Here is a 24,224-nt window from a genome sequence, read left to right on the forward strand (position 1 = left end):
TATTAGAATGATTTCTGAAAGGATCATGTGACACTGAAGACTGTAGTAGTGATGCTGAACATTCAAGTTTGGATTACAGGAATAAATTACACTTTAAAATATAATAAAATAGAAAAAAGCTATTTTAAATTGTAATAATATTTTACAACATTACTATCTCTACTGTACTTTTGATCAAATAAATGCAGCCTGCGTGAGCATAAGAAACTACTTTCAAAAACATAAATAGAATACAAATAATTAATATTTGTTAATAACACAAATACTTATTTCACAATGTTAATATCTACAATGTGAAATGATACAAAACAACATTACCTAAAAGCATTGCTCATTGCTGGTTCATTTAATCTATGTTAGTATAACTAACTAATATACTAATACTAATATAAAGTATAACTAATATTAACAAATTAAACCTTATTGTAAAGTGTTACAGAAATCCTTATGAGATTTAAATTTGACTCAGTGGGCATAAGTAAATGGATCAATTTGTTATTACTTTTTATAATTAATTGCAATAAATTAACAATGACAGCTATAAAAAAAAAACATTAAATATATCTATATTCATAAGACCATTGTAAGAAAAAGTGCATGAAGTTCAGTTCTCATTTAACATTCATAAGGTGCGTCTGCTGAAGCCCCGCATGCCCTTCACCCTGCAGTCCAAGCTCTCCTCTCCATCCTGTCCATAATTAACTAATTATGTTGTAATCAATATAGTAGATTCTGATTTGGCAATGTAAATCAGATAAAGCCGATAAGAGCCGGGGAGGTCAATAGGCCCAATCCACATCCTCGTCTCCATTACGGGACGGGGGGCACGGCGGTCTTATCAGCGAGCCCGCAGGATGAGGCGATAGAAAAAGACAGGGACGGACCACGGACGCCATATTTTGTCTGCTGGGTGAATGAGCGGGAACACTGAGACTTTAGCAGAGGCAGGGTTGTTCTTGGTGTCACCGAACCCGATGCTGTGTGACGTGGAAGCCCTTTTCAAACTCAGGCCCATCGCAGACTTCAAATGCTAATTAAAGGCCTTGGACGGTGATGCGGCTCGGTGCTAATGAGCAGAGAGTCTCACGCCGAAGACACATGTACACCTTCTGTCAACACCCAACGGCTAGAATACAGCATATAATGGCTAACCTGATCACATTAATGTAGATTTCTGGTCATTAGCACTGTGTATCATTGAAAGAGTGCAAAAAGGTCAAACGCGCAACTGATTTCTGCTTTATTAGCCACATTTATTAAAGAAATATGATGACAGAAACACCAAAAAACCAGCACACATTGATGTTCGGCGCGTTTGCACACCATTAAGAGTTTGATTGAAGATCAAAAAGCTAACAATGATGCTTACAAATATAGTTAGCAAATATGAAGCTAACAAATATGCTGCTCATATCCACAGAGTCGAACAGCACATTTCACACAGCTTCTCATCAAGCAACCAAATAAACTTCTCGAGTCCTAAGGGAGCACTTCAAGGTGCCTTTGCAAAAGGGAATGAGCCGACTCTCACCTGTGGTTACCATGCCAACCCACTATTTCCCCTGACAGAGTAACAGGGCAGTCAAAGACAAACGCATTTAGGGTATTTATATAGGCCACGTTCACACAGCAGCAGCAGAATACAGTAGTCAATCATGTATTTGAGTCCTCAATACGGTTACGCTAACGCACAGTTTAGCAATTTACGAGAGTGACAACCGCATTCTATAATCGAATTCACACACACGTACATTTTCAGGACTCACAACCGTATTTTCGGAAAACCCGCGCTGTGTGATCGGAACCGGGAATAAAATGCATTGCAAGATACTTTTTTTTGCCAACGCAAAGTTTCCCCGGGGGAAGGCAATATTTAAATGTATTTTTCCTCCCATCTCATTTTTTTCCCCCACCACCATGTCCCTTTAGGGGCACCATAGATAAGAGAATGCGGCCTTGACCGTTGCACATTCATACAGACAGTATTTGAGACGAAATTAATATTTATATATTTATTTTATTTAAAAAAATAGAGTACACTACATTCCCATAGTTCAGTACTGTTTTCATTCGGTATACAATTTAAAAACGATCAGTTGATTAATCAGTGGCCAGTGCGGTCCAACCTAGTTATTGTTATCTGGAAAATCCACTATCGGTCGACCTCTAACACAGACAGTGTTCCAGATGCTACTGTATGTTGCTGTGTGAATGGGACAATTTTGAGACTCACACCTGCGAGTACATGCGGTCGTCATTCCCGAGAACTGACAGAACATTCCCTGTGAACATAGCATTAGATTAAACGGAAAAACGTACTGTCATCTTTAAATGGGACATTTATTGGAAACCAGGATTTGTCTTGCTCTTTCAAAGAGTTTGAAAAACTATAGTTCAAAAACTATACGTGACATAAACGGCAAATACAGAATTCAGAATTATTATTTAAAAAATAAAGTCTAGCAAATCTTTTGGCCATAAAAAGTTGGGCGCAGCAAGATTTATTTTTTAAAGAAATTAATACATTTATTCAGCAAGGATGCTACATGGTGTAGCTACAAGGTAACAAGGATAGTACATTTAGACGGTTACAAAAGATTTTAGTTTTCAAAAAAGCTATTTTTTAACTTGATATTTAATAAAGAATCCTGAAAAAATGTATCATGGTTTCCACAAAATATATTAAGCAGCACAACTGTTTTCAATAGTAATAATAAATTATTTTTGAACATCAAATCAGCATATTAGAATGATTTCTAATCATGTGACACTAAAGACTATAGAGTAATGCTGCTGTAAATTCAGCTGTCCTTCACAAAAATAAATTACATTTTGAAATATATTTACATATAATTTTATTTTTTAACAAGACTGCTGTTTTTAGTGTATTTTGGTCAAACAAATGCAGCCTTGGTGAGCATAAGAGACTTTTTCCAGCTATTTGATATATTTGACCAAATCTATGGAGCTTGCACTTAAACAAGATTTTAAATGACAAGCATGAGCGTAATTAACACATATATAATAGCCCAATTTTAATATTCAGCTACTCACATGTACATCATATTTTGGCCTTTCCAGATGAAAGTGACAATATCAAACATCCTATTTCATTCAAATGGTCAGTATACGATGGAAATGTGTAAAACATGTCAAATATGGCCACTTTAACAGCCAGTTATATGGAAATAGTCGTGTTTGATTAAAGTGAATCTATTGACGATATAATTATTGTGTTACATGAGAAAAATATCAAATGTGTTAATTTTCCTCAACAAACACACACCTCATCTCTTTATTCAACATCAGCCAATTTAACCGGTGCTCCAATGTTTGTGCTTCAGCGTGCACGGTTTCTTCCTGTTTCTAATCCATATATTTATTGTGACAGAGCAATGAGAAAACGGCTTGCCCTCGGCGACAGACTGTCAACTCGAAGCTGCCTCCATTACATGATCCTCCTCTGAAGAGAGAGAGAGAGAGAGTGGGGAAAGGGAGAAAATAAAACTGCTACAGAAAGATTCACAGAATTTTGCTCTCATCCCATTATACCTGGCAATGACCTCTTTAGAGGACCAGTTAACAAGAGCGAATGCCCTTCTGTTTTATTATTTTGTACATAAAAGAGCTGTTAAATGAGCCAAACAGCTAACACGAACTGATCTCGCGTGAAACTGGATGAAATGTTTGTTAGCTAAAGTATGTAATATTGTTTTATCTAACCTATACTTACAATTTAATCTAATCTAATTTACTTAAAAGTAAATTATTAGTCTTTTTTTCCATTAAATAAATGTTCAGAATATGCATGTGGCATAATGTTGATTAGCACATTAAGTAATTTTGACTCTACCTTAAATAATAAATAAAGCAAAAATGATGTGAGCCACTTGCAATGAGGTAGATGGGGCCAATGTTTTGGATGATTTACAAGCAGAAATGTGAAGCTTATAATTGTATAAAAGCATTTTAATTATTCTGTGTAAACATGTATTATTGCTGTAATACACTGTTACATTGTCGTCACAACAAAATTACTATATCACAAAAAAAGGTAGTACATGAATTTTCTCACTAAATTCATTTTATCATGAAAATGTTTTGCATTATGTGGCTAGAGTATTGAAACAGAGAGTTCACACTTTCACGTTGTCATGGCAAGTTAGTAAAACTTTATATAACACCGAAAATGATAGTGATTTATTTTTCAACAATAAAATCATGTAAATACTGTTTACATCTTGTGGGAATACTATTGAAACAGTGAGTATTTTAATGTTTGCAGGCCCCATTCACTGTACAGGCCTGTTCACACCAAGGACGATTACTATACCGATAACAAAAAAGCTACAGCTCTAAATATCGTTCTGATTATATTAGAATATCATAGTTCACACCACAACCGTAACGGCAGAGAGAAACAATATAGTTGGAATCACTTTCAGAGCAATTTTTTCCAGTTTATGAACGATAAAAACATTGACAGCCAATCAGAATCCATCCTGCTTTGAAGAGCTCGAGCATTTAAAGCGGCAGACACACAAAAATATTGTCTGCTGGTGTGGACGCTAATATAGTTTTTAGTTTTAATATAATTTTTTGCTTTTTTCAAGAAAAAAGGAGGGACAGTGGAAATTAATTTTGGTGCTTATCAACCTTACGCCACAAACGCTGCCAATTAAGCTTAACTTGTATTGAAATCAGAATAATCCTTAAAGGAAATCATTAAAGCAACACAAGTAACAATTATCTTGAAAGTTCAATTTACTGCAATACTATCGAGGTGAAAAAACAAACATGTGACAGACAATGAAATCAAAGAGCAAGACGACAACTACAATTATGAACGTAAACTCAAGTGCACATTCTCTTGTCTGAGCAGATGTGAGGATGGGTTACGAGTACAAACTCGCACAGCGGCATGCTCAAACACAACCACACACACACACACACACACACACACACACACACACGGAGGGGCTGAGCAGGCATATCTGCACAGGAAAGGGGAATTTAAATCACCTCCAGGCTTCCTCATGAAAAGAAGAAAAATGACCAGGAGTGTGTGTGTGTGTGTGCTGCGCTAATGAGCACACGGCTATTGTTGCACACAGTTGCCGATTGATTTCATGTGAATCCCTCGCTCCGGCAAATAAAGAAAGAGTGAGAGACTCCTCTCGCTTCCGGCGGGGGGAAAGTTTAGGACCTGCGGCAGCCACGGGAGGCTTGCGTTTTATTAGTGGAGCGCGCCCCGATTCGCCATTTACTTCTTTAATTACTTTGCCTTAATGAACCTTTTGTAGCATTTGTTGTGTATCACAGTTTAACATCTTTGAATTAAAACACTGCTCAGTGATGCAGACCCAAGCAGACAGAAGGGCCAATGATTGTGCTTAATTGGAAATCAAATTGACAATGGCCAATCATCAGGTGGTTCAACAGGAAGTAACCTTTCAAAATTAATATAAATATACTTTTAATTTCTCTTTCAAGTGGAGTTGAATAAAGAAATAAAAGGGTACATCTTCCTTCTGACTACCGAGAACAAATCTATCTTACTTGCATACTACATAATGTATCACAGTTTACACAAAAATATTCAGCAGCAAGTGTTATCAACAAATAATAAGAAATCATTTGAAATGTTTCTTAAGCAGAAAATCGGCATATTCTAATAACTTCTGAAGGATTATGTGACACTGAAGACTTAAGTAATGATGCTGACACTTCAGCTTTGCATCACAGGCATGAATTACATTTTTAAAAATTTAAATTTAAATATTTAAAAGGTTAATAATATTTAATAAAATTACTGTTTTTACTGTATTTTTGATCAAATAAATGTAGCCGTGAGCAGATGAGACTTTTAAAAGACCCCAAAAAAACACACTTTTGAACATTACTGTGTTTTTATATACTGTGCACATCCAGTTTAAGGTCATAGGCAGATAAACCACATTTCAATTGTGTTTTTGTGTATTGATGAAGTTAATAAAAGGCTAAACGGTTTTACATTTTCCGTGTGTCTGCGTGAGGTAACCGGAGCTGCTAACACACAAGCTCTTGAAGCTCCGCCCTCTGTGCCGGGAGCAGCAGCTCATTTGCATTTAAAGGGACACACAAAAATGGCACGTTTTTGCTCACCCTCAAAAAGTGACAATTTTAACATGCTAAAAAAAAATATCTGTGGGGTATGTTGAGCTAGAACTTCACATAAACACTCAGGGGACTTCAGAGCCTTATTTTACATCTTGTGAAAATGGCATTATAGGACGCCACGAAAGACATGCGCACTACTAATAACAACTCGTCGTTCCACAAGCACCGTGTGAGAAGTTTCTGAAGAGTTTCTGCGGCGCGAGGTGACGCATCATCCCCGTTCCTCGGCGGTTCCCGCAACACGCAGGCGCCAGCTTCTATCTGCTCCGCGCACTGCCCTTCTGGACCCCGTCACAAAGTCCTTGATGTTATCAAAGCAATTTGGGTCCGCTTTAATCATTGGGAAAATTGAGCTGCTCGTTTCTCCCCTCCCCTCCAACTCTCTCCTCCGATCTCGGACGGAATCCAATCACTCATAAGAGAGTCTATTGATTGATGTAATCTTATTGGGATGTGAGGTGAGGGGAAAAACACGATTGATTGCTTTTGTCTGTGACACATGTTGCTCTCGGCTAGCGATGCGTATCCTCTTTCATCTACTGTTTAATCTCTAAGAGGAGTTCTTAGAGACCCCCTGGCACGCTCAGGCCCCCTCCCCCCGTCGTCTCGCTGGTTTCTCGGTGCAGGGTGAAAGCCCGGTGGCTCTGTTGCTTGATCTTCTTCTCATCCTTCCACTTAGAACTCTATTTCAGCCCGACGCTCCTTTTAAAGGCTGATCCGGTCAGCCGGGTTCAGGGCAGAGGCCTTCGTCTACACAGCCCAGTGATTAGAGAGATAACGCATGACAACTCCAATATTTAATACCATAATGTACAATTCGAAATCTCCCCGGATAAGAGTGAAGAGGATATATTTAAGTTAAATTGGCTCCCAACTGCAGTTTTTTTTTCTTTTTTCAGATTGTTATTACCGCAATCATCTCGCATTTTAAAGACACACGGGCAATCACCAACATCTAAACAATTCTTGGAACACTTGGGCTCGATTGAAAATTTCGAGAACAGATAGCAAAGGGGCACAACAGAAAAATCACTATGGAGATTAATATCAGTTCTCATTAAATGATAGTGTTGCCTTATTTGAGAGGATCAGGGGAAAAAAATGATCAGACCTAAAGTACGGACGTTCAGCATGAGACAAATTGACAACTGTGTCGAATTTAAGAAGGTATGCCAGCAAAGGAAGGTTTTACTGTTCAACATTTGAGGGAATTTAACATGTTATGTTAACGATATTACCATTTATTAAAAGTTTGGGGTCAGTAAAAAAAAAAAAAAAATGAGCAAGGATAAATAGCTGAATTGTGATATATTTAAGTACTGAGTAATATTAAGCAACAAAATACTTACTATAGGGTTAGGGTAGGATTAGGATTTGGTTGAAGGTTAGTTGCATGCAATTATGCATAATTTACTGTAATTACTACGGTAAGTACATGTATATGTAACAAGGACACTGTAAAATAAAGTGTTACCTTAAAAACAACAACACAGCAACAAACTAAGTCATAACCTCAGAGTCTCGGACATTGTGATCCTTATGGCTCGGTCATTCCATCAGTATCTATGAAAGAGTAATAACACACCCTCCGCAACAAGCTGCATGATTTTAGGCATCATTCATGTCCACAGAAATGATTATTCTTCTCAAAAGTATGAGGAATAGTGCTAATAATACTTGCCTCTGCAAACGCCACTAATTTCATATGCCACGAGGATCTAACAAAATGTCATTCGAGGACATCTAGAACTGGAAGAAAAAGCTAAGTACAAAACAAGGCAACAAACAAGAAACGTTGCACTACCCGATAAGCTACTGCTAAAATGCCCCTTTAATACCAAAATAAAGACAGGATTACTTCCTAAATGTTTGAACATTGTAATTAAAGCTTTTATGTTAAGGGATTAATCTGCATGGTAATTTTGACTGGCCCTTTTGTGGATTAACTTCCTGCGAGTGAGAGCAATTTCCGCAGTGACCCCACAAAAACGCTTGGGTGGCAGAAACGCAACAAATCTCTTAAACAATACCGATGTGTTTAATAGCAACTACGGATGCTTGCGCACCAAAACTCCAACATGTAAACCTCAAGACGAGTGAACGGGTACAATATCTCTTCTCTGTGCAGACCAAAAGATTGCATATTATAATTTTGATAGAGCGATAAATTGGCTAATTCTTGGATTTACCGGGATCTGGAGCGTTAGCGACACTAACACTGCAAGTCTTTGTTCTTTGGTCTGCTACTCTCACCCTTATGGATGGTACAAACACAGCAAATTTATCACTCGGGTCCAGCGCAATTACTTGGGGAGCCACCACGTGACAGGGATCAATATGGCACAAGACGCTCGGCCATTGACTGCCGCCCATGACAAAGTGCCCCCATGGCTTTTTGTGAATCCCTTCTATTGAGGGAGCAGATTATCAGCCTTTGTGAGCCTCCTCTTTTTTGATTTACTGTTGAGGTGGGAATGGTATTATTAAGAGGCCTTTGTTTTACAAGGAGGAGAGGCAATGAATGGGCTTACGACTGAAGCCGCTGCGACCGAGCGATGCACTGACAAACTAACTCCTCTTTATTATCTCATTACCACACGGCTCACTCATTCATTTAGTCTCGTACTCAAAGCCAGGCCGGCTGCCGGGGACACTAACTTTGAGCTACCTGCGGGACGCGGAGCGCTTCACTGAGTAGACAGCAGGGGGCCATGATGTGTCAACTTTTGCACAGCAAAGCCTCAGACAGCTGACTGAGGGACAGTTTGGTGGTTTGATGATGCTGTTTAAGGTTAAAAAGAAACATTACGGGTTTCGGAACAAATTAAGCTCAATGGTATAGGTATAATGTTGATTACCACAACAAGTTATTTCCAGGTTACAGTGAGACAATTAGCAAACATTAAAATACTCAGTTTCAATAGTGCCTACTTTTTGTTTTTTTTAACTAAGGTACATGGCTTGTTATATCAGCCACTTAGTTATATTAGATGTACATAAACTGATGCTTTATATTGCAAACTGGTCTTTGTAATCTTATTATTTTAATTAAATATCGTAATAATAAACGCATTGGTTTGGAGCACAAATATTTGTAGCATTTAATGTACTTTGCTATTCTACTTTTTTGTTTTTGTTTCAAGCATTCACAGATAATAGCTTACAATCACGTTGCAAAATAAGGTGGATGGCCACAAGACGCAAACAATACGCGTTAATATAATGTTAGTGTAAAAAAAAAGCTTTCCATTTTTTCTTTCTGTGTAGTTATGTCCAAAAACACTAAAACGACTGTAAAAAATGAAGTGAAAATTGCAACAGTTCAAATAATACACAGGTTATAACAGAAAGATTAATCTAAGAGCTTTTGTTAAATTATAAGCTTTACGTTTCTGTTTTAAATCCTCTAAAAACTGGACACATTCCCTTCCATTGCAAGTGCCTCACATAGACCTCGAATACTTTTATTTATTTTTAAATTGGGGGGCCAAATCATTTTGTTTTGTGGTAATTAACATTATGCCAAAATTATGTTTATTGAACTTATATTAAATCCATAATATTCCTTTAAACCATTTAAAACGCTGTTCATTCTGGATCAGGAAGAGAAGTTTGGCTGTTTTTGCCACAGCGCCCTTGGCTCTGGACTGTTTCCAGACAGTCTTTTTTGGCAGCAATGCAGTTCACCAGCTTCTACCATGCTTTTGGTAATTAGCTAGGCACCCCTGGGCTACGCAAGCGAATGCACAAAGAGGGGGAGGCGCTCGATCCCGAAGACCAGCGGCACACGTACACGCTGCAGTGAACTGGGAGGGATAAAAGACACTGTAGAAGCCATAGCGTAATAGATTTTAGCTGCTTGGCCACTCTTCCCACACTCTGCAGTCCTACCGCTTGGGTTTTCTGTTTTAATAGGGGTGGGGAGTGCAAAGGGGGGAGAAAAAGGGGTGAAGTCAGCAAAAACAAAATGCCGCCATTAAATCATCTCCCTAGATCCCGTGTCAGGTCTGTAATAGGAAAGGCGCTCATCATCGGAAAGGTTACCGCTCTTCCAGAACATCCTCCTCCCCCTTCTTTCTGCACCCCGGGTTCAAACCGGAACCACTCGTCCCACCGGATTCCTCGTACCAGACCACTGGACTGAGTATGAGGGATTGGGGTGCTCAGGTTTTGGTCATGCCAAACTGATTCTATCTCTCCGGTCCACAATAAGAGGCTCAGAGCTTTGATGGGCCCGGGCCACAGAGATGTAGCTTGTTCCCGCCACCGCCACTGTTGTATAAGCACAAATGCGATTCACTTACTAGCAGACACACTGGGCTTTTTGTTATGCCGTTAACTAGATTTCCCCATGAAAGCCTCGCTTCTCTCTCCCTTCCTCTGACTCTTTGTAGAGCTGGGCTTTGGCACGGGGAAGAGAGAAGGCTGGTGGAAATGAGGGAGAGAGACAGGAAGAGTGCGTAAGTGTGAGCTGATGAGATGTGCTGAATGGGAAAACAGGGATGGAGTGAAGGCAAAACATTTTGAGAAAACAGCAGGAGAGAGAGAGTGTTATACTAACTGAGCTGCGTTACAGCCACCACTGATGGAATGATCGAAATTAGTGTGAAAAGTAGTCGAGTGAAAAGAGTTTTTGAAGGCTGATATAATATGTCAGATGGCTGGTATAAAGCAGATCTATGCATCACACAATTTAAGATAAATAATGTACAACATGTTTTTTTTTTGGCTCTACATCTTTGCTCTAACTTGTTTCCTAATCTATCTTTCTTATAAACATGGCATTGCATACTATGGGTATTATAAGTTGACATACAAGGCAAATGGCAATTGTCTGGTTTTCTCCCCCTCTATATATAAGAGAAACTGTGGGAATGGACTTCATTTTGTTCAACAAGAATTGATTGGATTGTTGTTGGAGGGGAAGGATTATTGCCCAGCCCTCATGCCAGTGAATATGTAATTACAAAAGAGATGTTGCGAAGGGAAGGGGAAAATTTATGATTTCATGGTGACTTTAAACATTATTTTCCTTTCAAATTGGTGGGTACTGGACCAGAGTTGATGCCAATGGCTGGCAGAACCTGCGCAATCCATTAGCTGGACTAACTGACACTCATGGATCATGGTGGCAATGATATGAAAAAGTCCAAAGTTTATTAAGGCTTGCATGATGCAATGCCACTGTCCTAAGACCACACTCACGAGAAATGACGCATGGCAACAAAAACACTGCATATACACACAGGACGCAATACTGTAATCTCATTTCAAGTCACATTGACACATTACCTATAGAGAATACCTAAGGAATAAATTACTGTCAGATATATACATTACATAAAAATACAAAAATGTCAAGCACAAAAAAATTCAAGTACTAATAAACATTTCAATTTCAAAACATTTAAAACAAAAATTGTAGCACGGCTTATGCCAAAAAAAAAAAAAAAAAGAGCTCAATACTTTGCTAAACTGACAACACATGACTTAACCGGCGACCTGCAATCTAAAAGGCTCCATCTTGCAGCATTATCTGAGCAAAGCAGATGCAGTATGTGCCTCGACAAACACTTGCACACACAGTATGCTGTGAGCTAGGTAACACAGCTGTAGTGGAGAGAGATAAAGCTCTGGCTGAAGATACAGTGGGGTCAGAGGTTAAAGGGCAGCTGAAGTCATCCAGAGACGGAAAGATATGTAAATCCCACAGAAGGAAGTGTCGTGTCTGGTCCAGTGCGAGTAAGCAGTTTGAGAGGGCGTGAGGGACAAGGCTTTTCCCAATGGCACGAGGGAAGATGCCACAGTAAACTGTCAGACTGGGAACTTTGGGAATCGGATTTCAGCTGCCAGGCCTGCTGTGGAATTAGGTAGCTAGACTCTCATTAGTGCAATACACTGCAATATGAGGGAAGAGAGGGTTTGGGATAGAAGCGTTTTTTTCAGCATGTTAGGATTTCTTTTTGCCATTGCTAAACATAAACAGGACGACTGTCAGCCAAGCAGATGCAAGCCAAAATACCAACACAGACTACATTCACAACTAATTACTGTAACTTTAGAATTTTAGCATTCTACGACTAATTATTATTGGGTGAATATCCCATCAAGAGTATATGCAGGTCATATTTCACCCCAAATTCAAAAGAAAACTGGCAAACTTAAGCAAAACAATGAAACCAATATACTGTCTGTGACTTTTTTTATAAGAATTTGGCACATTATTCCTTTCAATGTAATGATTTAAATTTTAAAGAATACATAATAAAATAAAAAATTAAAAACAATGTAATAAAAAACAAACTGTAATAAAGTAAAAAATATTGCATCGCATAGTACAGTAATGAATTATCAAAAGAGAATTACAAAAATATTAAATAAAGTAAAAAGAATAAAAAAATGTCCAGAAGCAATACGATAATGAAAAGCGGGCTGGAAAAGGTGCTGCATTTTCATAAAATGGTCCAAAACCTTGCATCATTTTCTTCACATAAAATAGAATTTCCTTCTTTTGTGGTGAAATACGTCCGGATATGTTTTTGTAACTTTAACCCTATCACTGATTTGATACTAAGGAAAACTACACGTTTAAGTACGGATATTACCATATTGAGTAATATTACGCTACCACAACTAGAACAAAATTCCAATACTTTTTTGAAAACAACTCGACTGATTCTATTGTCTAATCACTTTGAACCATATAATTCATACAGCACAGGAAAAATAGCACAGAGTAATGAAACAAAAGCATTAAGAGCATTCACAATAAAAAGCAAGACAGAAGACACAATTAGCTTTCAGAAGCACATTTGACTCGTCAACACAGTTGATTGGGTCTTGTGATCAGCGGTAAGCTCGGATAGAGCGAGGTGTGCGTTGCTGTAGAGCCAATGTGAAAGCAAGCGAGAAAAAGAAAGTCCAGGAGGCCTGAAGAAGGCCAGATGACAGCAAATCGCTCGCAAAGATGGTGAAAAGGCCCAGAATCTGGCTTAATCCACAGAGCAAAAGGCCCAAAACCAGTGTCACTGTTCATGTATTCCACAAAGAACGGCCCTATGGGTGAGTATGTGCCTCCAAACTGGCTAACTGAGTATTCTGTCCATATAAAGTCCTTTATAGTGCAAACTCAACCATTTTTATGTTAGTCCACATACGATAGTCTTTTTGTTCTTTCAGAAAATTTTCGCCAGACCGTCGTTTAACCATGATAACGTCCATGGCACTGTCCATTTTGGGCAGAAGGGACGGACATCCGCGACTCCTCCCCGACCCCAACGCCGCTCTTCAAACGAGTTAATTTGCCCCTCTCTCTCTCCCTGTCTCTCTCTCATCTGTCCTTTTCTAGGGGAGGAGGTGGTGCCCGGCTCTCACAACCTGTTCAATGCAAAGATAGAAAGAGTCAGGGCAACACACCTCACACCACAGCGGAGGCCAAACAGCAGCTAATTCGAACTAGCTGCTTTGCGCGACAATAAGAAATATTAGAGGGCGATATGACCAAAATCTTATTTCACGATCGGATCACGATATACATCACATCATATTTTTATTTTTACTCAAAATAAGAACAAAGCAGCAAATTTCAAACAATAGGATAAATACTATAGAAAAAAAATATTTATTCAGATACAGTTGGTTCACTTAACGTAGTAATAAAACACTACTATATAAATTTATATAATCAAATGTTACAAAAAAAACACTGCGCATGCTTCACTGTATGAATAAAATCTAAATTGATTATTATTAAAGCTACAAAAGTTATTCAGTGAAGAGCAGTGATATTTTCTCTTTGTCTTTTGTTGTTTGGGTTAGGGTTAGATGTTGGGCTGCTGTCAATTTAAGACTGTTCCAATATACTGACGCACATCCGGTTTTCACCCAACTGTTTTCGTTCAGACATAAGGTATAACTGACTGTTTTTATTTTGACATAATTGTGTGTATTTTTGCACTCGTGTGCAATAAGCCACGAAATAGAGCTGAATACGGGATGTCATGGCGGCTTCAATTCATGCATGTTTCTTTATCACTCTAAAGTGTAAATAAAGTAGTACTGTGCTATTCGGATACATTTACATACTGCGATACAAAAGATATAGCAAAAACGATTGCCGCTTGATATCGTAGCCATGATATATATCATTATACCGGCCAGCTCTAGTACAAAACATTGCATATCCCCTAATCTGCATTGTAAAAGCATTTGAAGTACTTCTAACCTGACAGGCCACTCTCCAATTACCCAAAAACAGCTTTATGTCAAATCGTGATGGGACGGAAGTGGCGACTGTTTGTCACTTCTATTATGTGAGCTTCAATTAAAAGTTTCTTAGTCATGCTTGCATATATTTTAGCAAAAGCATAACAAATGTTACGCCACTGAAAAGCATGACGAGGAGGTGTTAAAGGAAGAAGAAAAAAAAAGTATAATTGATCTGGATCTGACTGTTACGTTAAAATAATCCTGTTTGAAGGAACCGCAACCTCATACCAGGGGCCAAGTGGTGACAGTAAATCAGACAGCTCATTACTGCCAAACCAAGTGAGCAAATACATGTGGCAGCCAAATAGAGAGGGCCCCGTGGAGCCGGCGCTACCTCCCACTCACACATGCATGGCAGAGTCCTTATAATGAAGCCTGAACTTTAATCACGAGGCGAATATAACCCCCACCTCTTCCCCGCCAGATCAAACATGCTCTCGCGCGCGCAGATGCTTCAGAGACGCGCAGCGCACAAGCTTACCCACCTCACTAGGTTTTCATTGTCGCCCGGGCTCTTGCAGGTGGTGCACTCGGTCCGTGTGTCATCGGCTTTGGGCTTTTTCTGCAGAGTCGAATGCCTCTGTCTGCGCTCCCGCGGTGATGGTTCCTATGGAAACGCAAGCTATTAGAGGCAACCGCCGTGTGTGTTTGAATGAAGCTGGTGAGTGGAGAGGGCTGAGATTGCTGTGTAAACATACACAAGCTGTCTTCCTTCATAACGCTCTCTAAATATTAGAGGTAGATGGGGGAGATAGACAGTCGTAAAGGAGTGCGGGGTGAGGAAGGGAAAGCTCACCTCGATCTTATCCTCCTCGTAAATGGACGTTCTCTTCCTCTTCTGGCCTCTGGTTCTCTGGTCAAAGGGAAAATGATTTTTGGTCATAATATGGCACACTGAACTTTTTCGAAAGAACAACTTAACAGTTCAAGTGTCTGATTACTGTGTTTTCAATTATTTAAGATTATTAAAATGAACCAAGGAATTCAATTATTAAGATTTGCATTAAGAATTCTCTCTGAATGGGGTATTTAAAATAATCAATTAAATCAAGCCACACACTGGAAGAAAATGAATTAAAAAATAATGAAAGTCCTGAAGTACACAAGGTAAACAAATCATGCCATGTGACTTGATTTTACCTGTTGACACGACGTCAACTCAGACTGTTCACGATCAGAAAAGACCAATCAACTTCAAGCTCAAAAATAGTTTCCTACTACATTGATTGTGTATGGGCTATGTTAAAGTACTGGACAAAAGTTTATACAATGTAGAATTTATAAGACAATTTAGAATTTAAATAAGCCGGTCTGAAACATTGCAAGTGAGTATTGATGTAATAGTTAAGAGAATAACAATGATACTGGAGTAACTGTGCAGTGCATCAAAAATAGAAATATGAAGTCCATCCGTTAAAAGTGCATTGCTACACACTTCGCAGACAGCATAGACGGCTTCGCTAATTATAATGAGAACCATTTCGCTTTTTGTTGCCACAATGTGTTGCGTAATAGAGTGGTGCAGGTATGACGTAAAATCGTAGGCCAAAAAACGGAAATAAGTTAGCATTTTAGCACTTTAGTTTCCATCGTCCTCCTGAAGTCAATGGGTTTTTGGTTAAATGGCTGAAATAAGGTCTGTGGTCAACACAAGCTCAAGATACTTTCACGCTTTATTCTACGACATAAAATACATCAGTATTACCCCACTAAATGGGACTACAGAGGATGTCGGGGACATTAAACTTCATCACGCTGAACATGTAAGCTCAGTCCACTTTTACAGGGCTTACAATTGTGCTCTTATAAACTATTCTAACCCAAACTTTCTGGGGAAATGTTTTTTAGATAGAAACTGAAAGTGTGGTTGGAAGTGGTGATGTTGAAGTCGTGGGACCTTTTGTTGATTCTAGTGCTTGTTTTTTGCGATAATCCAAAAGCCTATGGAAAAATCCTATTTGTTTTTTTGTCGAGGGAACCAGTGTGATGCTAACTGTCGGTTGGCCTACAAATCATACCAGCACCACTCCATAAATAATTCAAATGAAAACAAATGAATAAATGAGGCTGTGCAGTTAATCGAAATAAAACTGAAATAGCAATACATCTTATCAAACTGCGATGAAAGAAGTATATATTATTCAAAATATATTATATTGAAGACCCCCTGTGGTGAAAATCAAGATTGTAATGTTGTTTATATGTCTATGTGGTGCTTTGTTTTAAGACAAACAATGTGCAAATTCATCAGTCAACACCATTGCTGAGTATTTCCTCCTTAAAAACTGCATTGTACCAAAGACAGTCTCAAAAACGCAGTTTGAAACTGCCTCTAACTCCTACCATCACAAATATGTAACCAATCCAGTCAAGGCTATTGGTGGGGTTTTTTCATTCTTTCTAGGAATGCTAAATTTAGAAGGCGACTGTCTGACTCTGAGATACAGAGTCATTGTAACATTTGCAACACATTATTAGCTGTTTGATAATGTAGTCAAGCCAAGGGCTAATCAGATCAATTAGTTCCCTTTACAATCACTAAAAAGCTGTCATCATCTCAGTTTGCGATCTCACAAAGTTCCATTATAATCAAAAAAGTTGTCTACACCACACAACGAATCTCTTACAATTTCTGCGTTCAAGAGATCGACAAACATGTCTATGATTGGCTACATTGCTCACCACTACAAAAACATGTTGAAAATGGAAACATTTGACATTTCACTGGACCGTTTACCCAATCATTTTCGTCACTATGATATTACAGTCTCAACTGAGGGTGCTCTTGATTTCTTTTGTGGGTTCTTAAAACCCTCAAGCACCCCCGTAGAACTGGGCCTGTCTGTATAATTTGCTCTTCTTCTGAATTAGTTTCTGGTTCAAAAACACATGGCTGAATTAAACCAATATTTCCACTTGCCATCGTGTAGCGTTCACTGCAGCTGACAGAGTGGATCAGGTAGTCCGAGCTGGTGTGATTGGGTGGAGGCGGGGACTAATTAGAATATTCATGAATCGGTGTATACAAAAATAAACAAGGGTGTAAGAGTTACATTAAAGCTATTTTAAGGCATGAAGAAATGACTTTCACAGGAAAGAACTTTTAAATATGTCAATCTGGTTATTAAAGATGAGTTTTAAGGGATAAAATAATTTACTGCAATGGGACGTTGAACAGGCAGCACAACAGACGTTTTTCATTAGAGTGAAGATTTATTGTGTGTTTTGTTAATTCTACGAATTCGGACATGTTACTAATTTCATGTACTGTTTTTTGCTACTATATACCAGGGAGGAGGCATATTTGGATGCAGGTAGTGAAGTCAAAACAGAGACATATGCTGAAATAAGCTTTCCTTAACTTTGCACTTCAGGGCTTCATTACCAAAACAAAAAGAAAAAAAAAGTAAAAAGTATAAAAGGAAAATGAGATTTGAAAAGCCGCTCAGTTGGATTGTAATGTGTTGTTCAAGCCATGTGGCAGTAAGCTGAACAGAACAAAGTTTAACGCTCTCCATGAGTAAACAGCTCACGCAGAGCAGCTGGTGACTCGCGGCTCACTGTAGCTTCTACAGATGTCAAACAGTGGTGCTCCTCTCTAATCCAAATCTCTCATTCAGTCCGGCTCCCCCTTGTGTAACATAGAGATTCAATCCCTTTGTTTAGAGCCCAGACCACAGCCCTAACCAATGCCCCTCTCTATCCAGATATAAGGCCATTCCGCAATTGGGTCAACCCTTGCTGTTTAAATTGGATTTTTGTGTGTGCCATGAAGGATGGAGTATCCAAACTCATTCTCCACAGTGCACTCTTCTGTTCGCCTAGAGACACTTCTTGCACTCACGTTTTTTCTTGTCTACCATCGTTGGATCAACTCTTCATCTCCATCAGAGGCTGATAAACATGAGAAAAACAACAGCAGCACTGCACGAATCAAATCAAACATCTCCACCTTAATGCGAACGGGCGTACGAGTCTGCCAAGCTGGGGCTTTTTAAAAAGGGAAGAAAAAACGACAACATATTTAAACAGATTGTGAAAACAATTCCATCTGTCGCCTTTGGCTTGCCACCACACAGCAGATGGAACACTTATCATTATAAATGCTAACTGCTTCCACACTGCCAATTGGCACTTAAATGCCTCTGCCATTTCTCCCTCGATGGTGGCACCAAACAAAGGCTCTCATTTATTTCATTATTCCTTCATTACGGCAGACTCGATTAAGGTAATCTATAAAAGGCTAGATCAGTGGTCCTCTGCGTCGAGAGCCTCTACGTAACGGTAAAGTATTGTGGACGTGGTGATGGGCTGACGTAAACAAAAATCTACACTTGGAGGAGTCAAGATGACTCTGTGAAAAAATAAACTACTTTTTAATTAAACACCTCACAATGATGCATCTTTAAAAAAAAACATTGAATCAATTTTCCCAAGATTGGAAAAACTACTGGTGCATACAAAGGCACCGTAACAAAGAGTAGCCTACTGCGGTAATTCAAAGAAGACGAATGGCTTACAATCCAGAACAAACATGTTAACTAATAAAATAAAAAAATTGCTACAAAGTTCACAAAACAATAGGACTATTTGGTCGCAAAAATAATTAATAAATTATCAAATTAAAATAGTATACATACATAATTGCACTAGATTCCGTTGCAGTGGTTCCTGTCCCATAAAACTCAATGCTTCTTGTTGTGGGTGGTTGCCAGGGCATTGTAATGTGGTTTCTAGGGTGTTCTGGATGATTGCTAGGTGGTTAGTTAATAGGCCAAGTCTAAAGAGCTCAACTCTAAGGGTCTATGATATTCTGGTCTCTAGATATTGCACAAACCCTCCATTTAAAGTAAGTCAAAACCTCATTGGTTCTTGTGGAAGCTCAAACGTGCTGCATAACAAGAGAATGAACCTCATTGGTTCTCGCACTTCAACCAAACGTGTATGAGCTTCCGTTTACCACAACTAATGTGTGAGTTGATGAATGTTTAAGCCTAAATTCAATCTGTTCATCATATAAATTGATCGTGTCTCTTCAGAAAATGTGGATGACAATGTGATGACCCTTGCTTTATCAAACTCCACTAATTATAGCAACATTTCCAATTCCCTCAGTCTATCGAATGAAGCAGAAGTCCAATAAAGAGCCACAACAAAATCTCAGTGTGCACCAGTCATGAGAGCCATTTCAGTTGAGCAGGAGGGCCGGTATTCAGTGGCCACGGAGAAGTGCGGCACATTAGCGAAGCCGAACACCACTGACTCCAGAACGGAAGGAATGGCGGGGGGTCGATTAGCTAGCCGTGATAAATCAGAACACAGCTTTACAGAGGCTTGCCACCACCACACCGGCTGGTTAAGGGCATTAAAAATGCAAAGCAGGACTCCTTTCAGCTGCTGCCACACTCTGGAGTGCAAGTGAAGATAAATTCAGCAATGAAGCATCTTTCTCTGGTGGAGTTTAGCCGGAGCTACAGAAGAGAGAGAAAAATAAAAGCCTTTTAATCCAGCTGCTCTCCACTGAAGCCTTCGCCTCACTTCTGGGCACGCGTCTCAGAGACTAAAGGGAAAACGCATTAACCCTGCATGGCATTCGCAAGTACACACTCACACACGTGAATACAGCAAACAAAAACGACGTCCGGAAGTCATTCCTTTTACCTTCATGTGAGCTACTTTGACAGCCATCAAGCCAAGGCGAGCGGCTGCAGTGCTGCAGAAGCCATCTAAAATTGCGCTTTACTTTCTAATTCGATTTAAAAGCTGGCAGGGAGAGGTTTATTGACTAATCTTTAAAACAAAAGGTTGAAAAAGACAAAATGAAGGAGGGCTGGAGAGCTTGTCGTTTCTCCGATGGATATCTTTTGTCATCCTTAAGGGAGCCGGGCTGCCGGAGCACTATCGCAGGATCAGAGAATGCTGGACAGTGATAAGTGGAAGCCATGGAGAGCCTGAAAGACAAGCCCTATCTCAAGTCTGAGAAAACACACACACACCTACCCTCACACTTCAAAGCATTGCTCAGCTTCTACAGCTAGAAGTAGTGCATGCACAATCCTGATCATTCAAAAGACAATAAAAGAATCCCTCCGTTCCAAAACATAGTGAGCTGCCTAAAAAGGCAGCATTTTAAGGAATCATAGGCAAGCTACACATTTGGCAAAACAAGTCCATTGTTTATTGTCAATAGTGTAGTGCTGTGTGAGGCACAGCTCACACTGAAATCCCTTTCAAACCAAACAGCTTTCTGTTATTCAAAGCGGCGAATCCAGAAGACCAACTTGAACTCATTACGAAATCTGGGTGGGTACATTTTTCGCTTTCACCCTAGTCGCATTCTTTTTGAAATGACTAGATTTCGCCAAACAACTGTAAATGTGACCACATCTTAAAAGGGTTAGTTCTAGAAAATTCTGTCATCAATTACTTACTCTCATGTCGTTCCAAACCCTTAAGACTTTCGTTCATCTCCAAAACACGAATGAAGATATTTTAAATGAAATCTGAGAGATTTCTGTAAACAGAGAAGTCTATTCTCCCAATATTTTGATGGTTCAAAACATTCATAAAGACATTGTGAAATAAATCCATATGAATATGATTCTGAAGATCCCTTTAAATGATGAGCAGACGTCATTTAGGCTTTTATTCACATATAAACATAGGTCAGCGAACATACATAGATCACTCAAATATGGTAAATAGAAGCTCAACTGTACTTGCTTGATGCACATCATGGAAGAATAACAATCATTGGTTCTTGACAGTCAAGCAAGCAAGCCTGAGCTCCAGGACCATATTGTGTTTTCTCTCATTCATAGTAATACGTGTGAACAGCCTTGGTGTGTATATAGTCTTCGATATTGTGCTGTTAGCTTAGCAACACGCTATTATCAAACTGTACTAGAATCAAATTTAGGTCAAGACGTAGCACTATTTGTGTCAGAGTGTTTCACATCAGTCACTTCTGAGGTCAGGGTGCTATCTTTGAAGGCTGCTGCCTTTGTAGGAGGTGGGCAGCAAGGCAGCTCATCAAGAATTAGAAACAATTTTAAAAGCTAATGTTCAAATAAAACTGAAATGCTCCAAAGGGGTTTTTACCGATGGCTTAATTATGCCTGTATCCGTTTCAAGGTGATTTTAGAAAACAATTCAATATGATATAGTAATCAACAAGGCTAGCAGTGACTTTCACCAATAACCTCTGTGAAAGCTCAAGAGACTAAAGGACAGGTCAATTATCTGTTTTACATGAAGAGCAAAGAATCAATTTCAAGTCAATGAATGACTCTTCCACCTAAAACAACAGCTAGAGTTAAAACGCCAATCAGGAAGAGCTAGACGAAGCTTAAAATGAACTAGTAAACAGTACTAGTAGTAGTCCCTTTAGCCAAGTCATTCCCATTTTCCAGCAACATTTTCTAAGGGATTTGTGAGTCTCTCTCAGAACTGGGCCATGTTTTCATTTTAGAGACATTGAATACATAACTGAGAGAATCAACTTTTTCTTTAGGTGGAAATAGTGGAAACCATCCAGAATTTGCACCACAATTTCAACGATTGTCTTTTTAACACACACATTCATCATCAGTTAACTCATGATATGCTCAAACTCACAGTCCCTCTCACTTGAAGCTTCTTGGGCTCTGGGCTCATTTCTTGAGGGATGAATTTGATTGGTCCCTTGATCTGCCTCCTGGACCTTTTGGTTCCATCCGGCAGCGTCTCCATGGCGATGTCAGCCTCATCGCTGCTGGCCTGGTCGCACTCAGAGCACTGCCTAGAAAAGGATGAGCGAGAGACAGAACGAGGAGTCAGGTATTCTTTTGCTTTCATTTGACCTTATTGATTTCTCAGTATGGAGAAATCTTTGAGATGAGAGAGTGGCTTTCAAGGTCCATGCCCATGTTTTTCCATTGGAAGCAGACGTGTCATATTCATTCTAACAAAAGGGAGGTTAAGTATCCCGCACAAACAATATATAAAATTGAAGGAATAGTCGAATTCTTTAGTGCGAGAAAAGCTTTTTGATTATACAGTATTACGGTCTCAGGGGCAGGCAGTTGCCAGTAATTAGGTACGACTTGGCCCCCTACACAATTTTATCTTTCGAATGCTTTCTAATTTCCATCCAGCAGAGCGGAACGACATCACGCTTTCTTATTCATGGATTAAATGAATTACTCGAATCAGCAGCGAAAGCATTGGGCTCAGCTTGACAAATAAACAAAACACAGAAACGCTCACGCACGCAACTGTGGAGCTCCACATAAATTTTGAAAGTGACAGTTAGTATAACCTTACGAAACTAAACGTGGAGTCACTTTATAAAACACTACAAGTGGAAAACCACTCTTAGAATTTGAAACTGCATTTTTATTTTGCTATAGACATTTAAAAAAATAGGGCTGTCAACTTATACATGTTAATTTAGTGATTAATTATAACAAAAATGTAATAAAAATCCTCTGCAATTAATCTTGCTCTCAGACCCATATATTAATATATCATGTAATTTGATTAAAAATATTAATCAATTGACAGCCCTAAATAAAAGAAGAAGAGATGAACTGTCAAAGTTTTACAGTGTATTTGTTTCCTTCAGAGCAGAGAATCTTAGGATTTTAAGTCAATATTTCAATAATTGACTTAAATTAATTTATCATGTTGGTTAATGGTCACAGGTAAATCATTAAATATTTTCTAAATATCTTTTTTAGTAAGTATTTTATTTTGATTGTTTTTATTTTACTTATTTTAAACTTAACAGTTTTATAATTATTAGCCATTATTAATTGTTAGAAACCCTGCTCTGGAGATATAAGAGATGTAAGCACTTCCAGAATAATTTGAATCACATTTCAATTCCCTCTCCCAGTCCTGTTCTCACCAGTAGCTGTTTTTGGTCTTCTTCGGCATGCGTGTGAGAGGTGGGTCCAGACAGCCCAGATGGTAATGCAGCTTACAGGTGTCACATAGCAGTAAAAGATGCTGGTCTTGGTTTTTCTTACAGATGCCACAGCTGCACATGCAGAACATGAAACGGTTTCTTATTTACAGCACACAGCCACATTCAAGCATTTACTTTATAAGCCAAGATATCTTTTCACACTTTTTCAGTGCATAATATTTGATGAACTCTAGGTCAACATTTAAAAAAGATATTACAATAACACTGTCCAGGTGTCATAAATGACCTGCTGGCACCCTGTATCGACTGCAAGCTAACCTGTAGAGCATAGCTGGGAGGTTTGACGACTTCCCTGGTGATCCCCCCTCTTTCTTGCTTGGCTTTCTCTCTTTGGGAGCTTTCAGAACTGCAGGAGAGTTCAATTTCTGTAAATAAAGCAGAACAATGAAATTCAACCACATTTCAATGACACACGAAATTATTCAGTGATAATATTAAACTAGACCATCATAACTTGAGAAAGTTATTCTTAAGGTCATTTTCTAAAGATGTGTTAAGTGTTTGCCAGGATAGTGCTATACAGTTGCTAAAGTGTGCAACATGACTTTTATCATGCTGCCATAAAGTTGCAAAGGTGTTCTGGTTGGTTGCTTACACTATTAAGTACATTTTAAATTAAACCCAATTAAATGTTTTAGAATGAAACATTGGTTCTCTAATTTTTTTTGATGATTTTGAAGATACTTTTTTTGGATACGCAGCCTCTATTAAACTAAAGTGTTTATTAGCCTAAACAAATGCAATTCATTCAATAAACAATGGGTTTGTGACAATGAAAGCTGGCCGAATCATTTGGGAATTATTTTTGCATTTCTGTTTGATGCTG

General features: G+C 38.8%; 1 protein-coding gene across 4 annotated transcripts in view; it reads right to left on the reverse strand.

The window, feature by feature from the left end:
- The window catches only part of phf14 (PHD finger protein 14), a 78,898-nt gene that overhangs the window by 19,764 nt on the left and 34,910 nt on the right, over window positions 1–24,224 (reverse strand). For 2 of the 4 annotated variants that reach the window (XM_079590464.1, XM_079590463.1), the window contains exons 12-16: window positions 23,657–23,763; window positions 23,318–23,449; window positions 22,045–22,207; window positions 15,224–15,280; window positions 14,913–15,034 (exon numbers count right to left, since the gene is read on the reverse strand). In XM_079590464.1, the coding sequence (XP_079446590.1) occupies window positions 14,913–15,034; window positions 15,224–15,280; window positions 22,045–22,207; window positions 23,318–23,449; window positions 23,657–23,763 (581 nt within the window). Of the gene's footprint in view, window positions 1–11,295; window positions 13,537–14,912; window positions 15,035–15,223; window positions 15,281–22,044; window positions 22,208–23,317; window positions 23,450–23,656; window positions 23,764–24,224 lie in introns of those variants that run through there. The other 2 variants (XM_079590465.1, XM_079590466.1) reach the window with 2 other exon arrangements.

The sequence above is a fragment of the Phoxinus phoxinus genome, assembly GCF_949152265.1.
Source record: "Phoxinus phoxinus genome assembly, chromosome: 19".
NCBI lineage: Eukaryota > Metazoa > Chordata > Actinopteri > Cypriniformes > Leuciscidae > Phoxinus > Phoxinus phoxinus.